Source organism: Tigriopus californicus, chromosome 6 (genome assembly GCF_007210705.1).
Source record: "Tigriopus californicus strain San Diego chromosome 6, Tcal_SD_v2.1, whole genome shotgun sequence".
NCBI classification, from domain to species: domain Eukaryota; kingdom Metazoa; phylum Arthropoda; class Copepoda; order Harpacticoida; family Harpacticidae; genus Tigriopus; species Tigriopus californicus.
Window position 1 is genome coordinate 11873047 of NC_081445.1, and position 11463 is coordinate 11884509.

The 11463-nt window shown below is 39.4% G+C and overlaps 2 protein-coding genes across 2 annotated transcripts in view; one reads left to right on the forward strand and one right to left on the reverse strand.

Annotated features, from left to right (window-relative positions):
* The window catches only part of LOC131882177 (aladin-like), a 17414-nt gene extending 7509 nt beyond the window's left edge, over positions 1-9905 (reverse strand). The window contains exons 1-5 of the mRNA XM_059229246.1: positions 9899-9905; positions 4742-5184; positions 2785-2947; positions 2346-2714; positions 1277-1499 (exon numbers count right to left, since the gene is read on the reverse strand). Coding sequence (XP_059085229.1) covers positions 1277-1499; positions 2346-2714; positions 2785-2947; positions 4742-5055 — 1069 coding nt within the window. The 5' untranslated portion in view covers positions 5056-5184; positions 9899-9905. The remainder of the gene's footprint in view (positions 1-1276; positions 1500-2345; positions 2715-2784; positions 2948-4741; positions 5185-9898) is intronic.
* LOC131882178 (transmembrane protein 222-like) lies at positions 6325-9066 on the forward strand. The gene is made up of 4 exons (XM_059229247.1): positions 6325-6720; positions 7529-7677; positions 8634-8826; positions 8905-9066. The coding sequence occupies exons 1-4, from the start codon at positions 6644-6646 to the stop codon at positions 8981-8983; spliced, it is 498 nt and encodes a 165-aa protein (XP_059085230.1). The 5' UTR covers positions 6325-6643; the 3' UTR covers positions 8984-9066.
* Positions 9906-11463: the final 1558 nt, after the last annotated feature.

Consider the following 11463-nt stretch of genomic DNA (forward strand, 5'->3'; position numbering starts at 1 on the left):
AAGAACTGAACCAATGAGGAGCCCGAGAAGAAGAAAGTTGGACTTCATTGTTTTAACTAGCTTGGATTCTCGAGGGCTTGAAGGTGCCCTCAAAACGCACCTTAAACCTCTACGGTCACTAGAATTGACCCTAAATCCTGGGTTGGGATAAACGTACAATATCAGATACCTTTCGTACCTTCTCTGAATACTGTATGTATGCTGTATAGAGAACAGCATAGCATCACTTCTTTTGTCCATCTACCAAAACAATTCATTGAGAGAGTGAAAAAAATGCTTGCGTTTCACGGTGTTTATAAAGCCCTATCAAGTTTCCAGGGAAATTCCGTAACACAGTTTGGCATTTCTCTACCTTGAAAAGTCATAGGGAACAACTTTGATTTTATTGCTTTATGGAATTCTAGCCCACATAAAAAAAACTCACAAACCTAAAAACATTATTAAAAAAAAATCGCAAAACCTACTCAATGTAAAATAAGAACACACGTAGTTAGCTCTTGAATATATATTATGATATCATCTTTTACGCCGCTACTTAGTTACATGGGATTTAGTGGTCCAAATTTCACCGATTTTTGCCCTAAAATGCCCCGGTTATATGTTAATTAATTTCCCAAAGAATTGATATCGATTTTTCATTATCAAAAATTGTTATTTTATTTTAGAACGTCCAATGGAAATTTAATTGAGCGGTCACTGAAATTTCCAAATATTAATGAAGTCTTAAAGAAGCTATTTTAATCAGTTTCAGTAAATCACATTTCCAATGATTACACTTTTAGTGTGTTTTAAGTGACATTATACAATATTTTTTTATTGTGAGACTATGCAAGGAAAAGGAAGGTATCTTTCGTTTTTGTGTGTTCGAAAATCGATATCAATTCTTTGGGAAATTGAATTAACCTATAACCGGGGTATTTTGGGTTAAAACGATGAAATTTAGACCATTCAATCCGATGTAACTAAGTAGTGGCGTAATAAATGATATCATGATTTAAATTCAAGAGCTAGTTACGTGTGCTCCCAATTTACAATTGAGTAGGTTTAAAAAATAATAATTTTATAATGATTTTAGGTACGTAAGTTTTTTTTGTGGGCTAGAATTCCAAAAAGCAGTAAAATCAAATTGTTCCCCGTGATTTTCTGAGGTAAGAAAATGCCAAGATATGATTGAGCATTTCCGTCAAAATTTCAAGGGCATTTTTACCACTGTGGTTTGTTTTGAATGGCTCTGCAAATCTGCTCATCACGTCAAGTTGAAATCGTCTGTTCGTACCTGCCAAGACATTCCACCGCTCGTGATTCCATTGATTGATGGTGTCCCAGACACGGAAGACAGTAGAAGGTGTGGCTGCCAGTACTTTCGTAGCGTCCGGGCTCCACGCCACTGAATGAACGCCCCCTCCTCCCACTCGTCGCAGAGGAACCTTGGTTTCACTAGCCGTGTTCCATAAGATCATGGACGTGTCAGCTGCACTCGCACTTAGCAGGAGGTTTCCCTGAAAGAGGTGGGCAGTCATGAAAACTGTTTTGTGGGCCATAAACCCTGTGTCTGTACCGTCTGCTCTGATCGAGAGCTTTTTCACTTTTTTCATGTGCACTGGATCAATGGTAATAAAATTCACTGTATTATCACTCTCTAGTCAACTATTTTATTGCTTTTACCATTTTTGACATGTTTCCATTATACATTTTACAGTCTGTATAATGGTTATACACCATCTTTCCTTTATATTTTTACGCCATGACATGACTAAGAGTCGCAATAAAGATATTACTTACTTTAACATTGCCCTTATTTCAATAATTGCTAGTACCTTGCCAATATCTGCTTTGATTCATTTCACAACTGAAATGCTTTATTAATTTCCTTCATAAGTTTGAATGAACCGAAAATGTTCCATTTAGCGACGTTGCAGAAATAACCATTTAAACTTGTCGAAATGGCCAAAAGAAAATTCATCTCAATTCTTTGTTATCCGCTACAATCATGAAATCCTTCGATGACGAAGTTTCTCGTCACTCGTATCCTGAACATGAACCGCTTGCATATGGACAGGAATGCTTGGGTCGAGAATCGATATTTCGAAATCGAGTGAGGGGGATTGCGTTTTCCTTCAAATGAGACAGACTCCAGGTTGCTATGACTTGGTATTTCAATTTTCAGATCAATTGAATGACTGAGTCAAAAGTTACGCCCCTTCAAAGCTCACTACAGAACTGTAAAAAAGAATGATTGAGCTTGTCCTGGTCTTGTAATTGATACAAACAAGAGGGCTTGTCCATGTATTCTGTGTCCCGATGGTCCAATGGTTCATGACCTAAGCTGGATTCCATCCTCTCACCTGGGGATCCCAATTCAAACTGGTGACTGGGGCGTGCCCTGGGGGCGTGGGTAGAAAATTCACGCAACTTGCCGAGGGTCGAGCCGCCACGCTCAAAGGGTCTACGGTCCAGATGAGCAAACCCGTTAAACAGCCTACGGCCAATTCCGAGCCGTTGAGCGGTCGCCAAGCCAGACAAGCTACGCCTCGTTGCCTTTTGTATTTCAGTGTTGGGGAAGCGAGCAAATCCTGGCCCAAAACTTGGATTTGGTCGGTTTTAAAGGCCACGGCCAACTTCAAAGTGTGCGGATGCCAAGCCATCACTCGAATTTTGGAGCCAAACCAATCACGATTGGGCGAAAATCGTGCAATCATATCCTCCCCAGAGAGCTGCAAAGTCGGGATTTAGGCTTGGAAATTGGAGTTCCCTTTGGTTTGTTTTTGGCGGCCCTGACTTTACCATTAGGTGCGGATTAAAAGAAGAGTGAATGTTGGAAGTCATGCGATAAGTGGCCAATAAAGCCCTGGCCACACCTTCGAGGCCTCGGGCCCAACATGTGGTGAATCGGCCCTCCGATGTCGAGGCCAAAGATTCTAAGGCACTGAAGAACCCTTCATCCAGCCTAGAATTGAGAAAGGCACGAGTTGAAATCAAAAATATTCAAAGTATGGCAAACAAATGCCAAGAATTTGATATACATCAAGAATCTGCCCAGAATTTAGTCCCGAATGTGGGATAAAATGGCATTTTTTAATTCTTTAAAGCGAGAAGTAGGGCTCACACACGCCGATTTGGGGCCCATTCTGGGTTCCAGGGTTGCCACACGAGGTAAATAGCACGGTTTGGGTTTTGCCATTGTTTGCCTAATTGCTTCTATTGTAAACTTTATTTTGGCATAAGTTGCCCAAGTTGGGCATAAATTCAAATGTTTATGTGTTCATTTGTGTAAAGCTAATAAAAAAAAAAGATCTATAGGCGGCGCCAAGCCTCTGAGTTCCTCATTTACCGATATCATTTTACAAGCGTGTCTAAACCCTTTTTTGTAGTTGTATCAATGCGACTTATATTCAATTCAGTGACAGGAAAAACATTTCGTTTTGGCGTTGAGGATAAATTCCAGACGTTTGTCAAGACTAGTTTGTCTTGCAGTAGTGACTTTTTATTTTAAGTCTCAAAGCTTTGCTGCTCAATGCTTACAGTTTTAAATGCGAATAGTTTTCTGAGCACAAGTTCATCTAACAAGAAGACTATCTGTTGTGAGAAAAACTAGTTTTGACAAACGTCTGGAATTTACACTCAACACCAAAAAAAAAAATGTTTTTCCTGTCTCTATAATCATTACAATCCAATCCAATCCAATGTGAACTGCCAACGGAGGGGAAAAACCGTACTCATGACTTTAGTTGTATACCACGAATTCTGTTTAGCTTGTGCAGCGAGTGAGTGACCAGCAGTAAGAGTACTGATCAAGAAGTGGTAGTGTTTCTGAGCTATTTGACAGAAAACAACAATAATGCGTGTGGCTCTTCTTTCTGTTTTATTTTTGGTTGAACTTTTAAGTTTTATTTTCCTTATCATAGGAGTGGACAAACCTTTTTTTTGCTCCTCTCTCCGCTTTTCTTGACTGAAGAAGTCATGTTTTTCTAGAAAAAATATGTATCAACTTTCTCCCAGAAAAGTAGGAGCTTAGAACTTTACCTCAACTAATTCAGTAATTTGCTTTTATTTTATCTATTCATAGGACAGATGAGAAAGAGGCACATGAAATGGAAAGCAAACTCAAACATATTATAAAATTGAAATTGTAAGTGGAAACAGGATCTTTTTCGCAAGCATTAAATATCAATGTTCTATATTAGCGCTGGTTATTTCTTCATCAATTCCTTCTGGTATTGTTCCACAGTTTTGTAACTGTGATTACAATGCCAACTTGAAAAGTTATAATTGTATTTAAAAACTCCTATTTGTTGTACCTTTCATTTAATTCGAAATTAGCACTTCACACTATCACACGATTTGGTTAGATAAGCGAACTTGGTTAAATTTTTAATAACCAAGAGTTACAGAACCGGTCAAAATGAGGCAACATTGTTAAAAACCTGAAGAGACGTGATTTAATGAACCACAGCAAATGTTTCTAAAATTGTCTTTTTCTCTACGTCGGCAAATTTGCGTTGAAACACAGTTCTGCTTCGTGGTTTTGAAGTGACAAATCGTCATGAGGATGATTATGGTCATAATTACGATCTTACACATCACCAATATGATCATGACTAAGGGATGATCTACAAATTATCGAAGACCCTCAAACAACCAGAAAAGGTTGAAATTAACACATTACCCAATATNCAGCAAATGTTTCTAAAATTGTCTTTTTCTCTACGTCGGCAAATTTGCGTTGAAAAGCATATCATACCAAGTCGATAAGGCTCGCCGCATTTGCAATTGCCGTTCTTGGCGGGGTGGCAAGAACGCATTCTTGGCCGACAACAATCCCGAGGGCTCGTTCAAGCTCCCCGCACCCACTGACAACGGCTCGGCCGAGTCGGCTGACACTGTCAGAACCCTCAGGCAGGCCCACAAGGGTCCCGCGCCCGGTGGTCCCTCAAAGCCACCCCCACCACTCGCATCAGAACGGAGAGTGGCGTCGTATTCGCAACAAAAACCATGAGACGCTCCGGCCAAAGGTAAAGGGAATTCCAGTAGTGAAGAGCCTCCGCCCGGATTCATGTTCTTAAAAGGGGATTGACCACAGGTGGGTGGAGTCGGAAACAGGTCAAAGGAAAGAGGATTGACACACGGTGTGATTTTGCGGCTGTGGTCGTTGATTGGAAACTTGAAACTTGAGAGTTTGGAAATCTGTGGGCACAGTGTTGCGGCTGAGTGAAGTGGAATTGTGCCTAATGGGCCAGCTATAGAGCTTGTCAAGTGAACGCGTTCATGAACAACTGACGTTATTCCATAGGATAAAATCAAAGACAACATGCCCAGCCAAACCGCACTGTGCATGCATTGAATTTTGACATTTATTTCATTTTACCTGCTGCTATAGGCAAGTAGCATTGTGGTATTCAGCCAATTTGAGAGTGCGGTCATCAATTAATACCAAACACCTTCATTTTGCAGGGTTTTGTGGCACAACTCACCCCAAATTACTTGATAATTAATAATTCAATGGGCGGATTGTGCGAGTTGACTGTGATGTTTGTCTTTGTTCTCCCTCCCCAAAATGCCCAAAATCAGGGTGCCGGACACCACTTTTCCTTGAATTTCTTTCCCTTGACATGCCCTATTGTGGTTAACTTCTGGTGAGGGGGAATCATTGGATCAGTTGTGTTACAAAATTCAAAGCAATGCCAGTTTTGGTGTTGTTCTAACACAGAAAAGGTGAAGGTTCGAGAGCAGCCTGCGCAGCCTTTCACATTTGATGATAGATCTTTTGAAGTCATTTGTGGATATCATTGTTGTTAAAGGCCAGACATATTTGTGCCATAAATGATGGGATGGATGGTTCCTTCCAAAGTTACCCTTAGTAACTTATGTAGTTTATCGTGAAGTGGTCAATCATTTTTACTGGCATGAGTTCCCTGGGACGGATTTGGGTCCATTTTGTGGGGGGCGAATATAGACAACCATCACACTCAACTCGTGCCATGATCCAATTGAGTTTTGAACTATTGAATGAGTTGGGCTACACACTTAATAAAGAAGTCATTTATGGTGTAGTTATGTCGCTGTATTAATATCATGGATCAAAATCAGAATGCGGTTTGCCTCAACAATTGAAATAAACGACATATCATTCCCTAAGCTTGAAATTGAAAACAAACCATTGCCCCGCAAACTTTCACGATGCAAAAGTTTCACTTATAACTCAATTTACCAACTGGTTTGAGAAAGCGGTTTTCTGCCATTCAGCCAGGATAAAACCCAAGCCGTTCGATTATTGAAAATCCAGCTCTACTAAACTCCCCGCATTCATCGAAAACCTAAAACCGCAACACTACTTTCGCCCACGGTTGTCAAAATAAATATCAATCAGGGTGCTCAGACTCTTCTGGCCAAAAAATGCCTTTCTCTTTAAGTACATCGACAGATAAAAGAAACTAAAGCACTGCCATACCCATCTAATGCATATATGTATTATTTGACGGCTAATAAAAGTCAAAAAGTGTTTATCCAAACCGATAGGCGCGTTGAGTTAGAGGCTGGCTGTTTTCTAAAACGTTCAACTGGTCACCCTCATTGTTTTGGTGTCTGAGGAATAACATAGTTTTAGGAGATTTAGTGACTCTCCCCGAATTTCATCGGTCTTAGGATGGCGGACGGGAAGATTGATCATGAACGCCATCGGTATCCTTATTGCGTGGTGTGGACGCCCTTACCACTGATCACGTAAGGGCCAGGGACCGCCCCTAGACCCATATAACTCCTACTTTGTTTATCACGACCTTGACATTAATAAAGGGACAGAGATGTCCTAGTTAGGGTAATAACTGAAGACCTGCAGATAGGTCTTCTACAAAAGCTAAGCCCATTTATTGGCTGCTCTTCATCGCCAAGAGCTATCAAAATAGTCCACAGAGTGCTTGGGGTCAAGAATACTCTATATGTCCATTCACTACGGGGAATTCAACAAGTCAGGACCTTTCGGCATTGATTGTGGATGGAGCACTCATAGGATACTCGTAGGATACTCGTACATGCTCAACTGTGGGCTGGAAATATCTTTTTGACTTCGAGAGTAATCATCAATATTGATGTGAACACATAGAATTTCAAAATTTGTTGAAAATTGTTATTAATGTAAAAAGAAGCTGTAAAGAACGTTTTTCTACTACTCAAAACGGTGCAATTTGAAAGACCCCCCCAAAAGTAAACCCAAAAGTAAATCTACTACTCGTGCCTTTTTTTTAACCCCTAAGAAGCATCCTTTATTTGCATCATAGCAACTCTTGCGGCTTTGAGCGTATCTTCCCTACCTTTAGTTGAGCTGACTCTCAATGTTGAACCGAACCAATTATGCCTAGATAGCCTAGAAACCACAAATGGTTGAACTGATTACGAAATGACGATTTTCGTATCAGTACACGGTTTTCCCTACCCTGATCGTCCTTGTACAACTTTGCACTAGTACAAAGCAAATATGAATAATCATTGAGCCTAGAAATGTGGGATTTAAACCAATGATATTTCCCTGTAGATGGTTCCTACCCTTTATTGGTCATATGGGCATTTGCACTTCATCTGGCATTATTCGGGATTTCGCCGGTCCATACCACGTGTCAGAGGATGATATGGCCTTTGGGCATCCTACCCGATATTGGCCGCTAGATCCCAATCAGGTTCAAGGTACTGGTCTCATCAATGCATTAGTTATTTTCACGGACTTCATTACCCCTACTGGGAAGGTAGGCCCGGGCATTAGAAGATGAAAGACTTCAAATACATCTTTTTTTACATCCTTACCGCGACTAGCAATTTAACCCCAAGTTGTTCCAGATGGAAAAATTCTCATTTATTGAGTTTTAAAACGTGGTATTCATATAATACCTGGTTTGCCATTGCCTTTGCCGTTGTCCTTGAATATGGAGGCTATCTAGTCTGGAATTTTGATCAACAACGTTTTGGATAAAAAGATAGTGAAGGGCTTAAGTCTTCTTTTGTCTTAAACCGGGCACCAACTTTGTACAACTTGCTGCCGTGCTCTCCTCGATTTTATGCATTAGATGACCCACTGTTGAGTTTTAAATGTGAATTAGATCGCTTTTTGTTAACGATCCCAGACCAGCCTTACATTCAAGGGTGCCCTAGAGCGGCTAATTCAAACAGTTTACAATACTAAATATTTTATAAATTGTGACGCACCATGACTTACAGGGTATTTCATTCCTTTGTATCAATTACAAACCCGAGAATCATCAAACTAAAAAAAAACAAAAAAACGTGAATTGATCCTTGTTACTAATCTGTAAGCTAATGATTATACAGATTTGATCAAATTTTCGCAATATCATTGACACATTTTCAGTCACAATTTGCATTTTAACATGAATTAACATAATTATAACAAAAAAATATTAGATTAAGGTTATTGTGATCGTAATTAGTTTGGTGGCATGAAACATTACAGCACTTTCAATATATGTAACTCTGGCTCAATTGTTTGACATAGTCTGATTGAAATTGTAATTTAAACTGCAATTGATCTACTTTGTAGACAATTATCTGATATGAGCGCAATCATTGAGTTCGTACTTGTTATCAACTAACAGTATTTCGAATAATTCGACCCTTTCTGGTCACAGGTGGAGCGCAGGCGTGGGATGAAGGCGTGGCGCATGCTTCGGATCTCTATGGCACTCGAATGCATAACTTATGTTGCGATAATTGCCACAGCCACGTGGCTACAGCGTTGGATATGATGTCCTACAAAGGTCAAACTGGCTGGAATATGGTGGGGCTCGCTTTGAAAATGTTCCTTTTTGGTCGTTATGTGGGGTGAGTAAGGGAGATATATTGCACAAAGTTGAGCATAGTTTACACCAGAGTTGCAATTAGTATCTTTTTCACTTGTAGGTTTGGAGGATTTTTGAAAACCTGGCTGCCCTTTCTTGCTATTTGTGCGGTTTTCATCGTTATTGCCGTTTTTGTCTGAATCTAATTTGATTTATTTATGAATTTCCATATCTGCCGATATGTATTTATAAAGCCAAATAAACCGCCATCCAACACCAATAATGCAGTATCAAATGAATATCATCAAATGACTAAGTCTAAAGCACCAACATAAAACATAATATATAAATCTTTTATTGCGACTCTCGGTCATGTCACCTTGCAAAGTAATATAATTGTGTATGTAAACAACTTACACAAATATGGAAAAAGAAAAAAAAGAAGAAACTAAAATGGTTAAAACTAGAGCCACTGTAATAGAAGAGTACGCGCATGAGATTTTTGGTCCCAAAACGTCGTTTCCATTGTACTGTGGTTCTTCAGTTCACCCCCAAGGCGGCTTTTCTTAGGTTGCATATTTACTACATTAGTGAAGATCTCTATCTAAAAGATAGTATGCTGTATGCTGTGTTACTTTTTAAATTGTAGCAGACTTTAAAGGCCTAAAAAGCAAAAAGGTCGTCTTCTCGGAAAGTTGATATTTCACATTACGCAACCTGACCATCGAGAATGATCAGTGACGCCAAAACATGCTATTATAGTGGCTCTAGTTAAAACGATAAAACATTCGACTAGTGATATCACAGCAGAGATGACTAGAATTGGTTCAGTGCACATGAAAAACTTGAAGAGGTGAGTTACATGCAGAAAAGTGTGATCAGCTCTCCTAAAAGCTGCCCCAAGAAACTATTGTCCAACCACACTTGCCTGACTTTTGATCGAGAATGCTCAAAAGCAAAGAATCACTTAATCACGTTTGAAAGGTGTTAAGTTTCAAACACCATGAATGATAGCAAGTTGCATACTGCTTAGAGTTCATTCATTAGGCACCCCTAGGCCCTTGATTCAATGAGGAATGATCTTTAAAGGTTAAGTGATTCCATTTGTTACTTACCGCAGGGAGATAAAATAGTGTCACAGGGCCGGTCGGGCACTCTTAGGCGGCTTAGGCGATCTGAGCCGTTACATGTATTTTTTCCTTTTTTTAGCCTGACCATGGCCCTAATCATGAATGTCATAGTTTTGAATCTAAGAATAAACTCTTTGGCGCAAGATTCACTCAAAAAATATCAATTACTCACCCATGAGCCAAATATCTGCTTTTTAAGTTTCTGTCGTTAAATCTACTGGCCGGCTCCTCTGTGGCTCGTACTTGAGGGCTCTTTTGGTTGAAACTGCGTTACACAGGAGAAGTTGATCAGCCCTACACCCTGCTGCCTAACTACCAAAATGTGTTCAAAGCACAGTCTCTAGGGACCCTGGATGCAGAGACCCGCGAGGTTGAGTAACGTCATCCAATTCGAGCGATCTGATTGGCTGCCAATTGTCAATGAACATGGGCTTTGTTTGGAAACTTTCTCAACAGGGAGTCAATCACTTCCAAAAAGACCTGACATGTTTGTATTGAATAAGGAGGCAAAGCTTTGAATGGTTAATGACAATTTTGATTCACGTTGGGTTCAATCAACATATTCTACAGCATTAAAGCGTCTTTTGCCATTAGAATTGCATCAGTACGCTATTTCTCAATAAGATATATTTGTCACGCTGATTTCTTGCATGCTGCCAGGGTCAATTTGGACTAAAGCACTTCGAAAAAGAAAGTACAACCATATTCAACAAATCAAATTGTAAAGTATAAAGGGACTTGTTTCTTGAGAGACTCAGGAAGTTCATATTTATTTATATTTTTATTTATTCATTGAAGGATCCACTCAAGACATTAAATGTATATAGAGTAAAGGATGCAAACGAAACGATAGAATGATAGGAGAAATGGAGAAGAGGAAGAAAAGTTGAATACTTCAAAAAATGTGTCAAGTGAATTAAAGAGAACTCATGGGAGACATGATAAATGGGTTTTGAATTTTGCTAATGACTTTGACGACCGACAGTAGAGGGGCAATTGGTTCCAAGAATCAACCACACGTACAAAGAAGAAATTTGCCCTTGAGGACTGTCTGGCAAATGGTTTCCACAACAACTCCAAACTGCACGATCTCAAGCCAATCCCGAGGTGACACTTATTTTTTGCAAAGGCAAAATGTTGCTCATCTTGCATCGGGACCAGACCTTGAATGTACTTATACAATAGTACAAGATCATATTTTCTTCTATGTTTTTCCCAAGTGTCCAAACGTAGTGCTCTAAGGCGCATCGGATACGATAATTGGCCTATGCCATAATATTAATTTGAATAATGGTATGAAATATGTTTGCAATCTAATCTTATGAAAAAAATGGGTTCAGAAAGTATTTAGAAATTAACAATCCTATTTTCAATAATATAACATACCATATCCATGAATTAGCTTGTCTTTGAGTAAAATTTCGCAGTGTCCTTGAAAAAAATATTTAATGGTGCTTGTCATGACAGTATTCTTTCTTATACAGCGCATCAATTCAAAATCTGTTTCGAAACTTTTTAGTTCATCTGATCGCTTACTTTTTCGAAGTGGA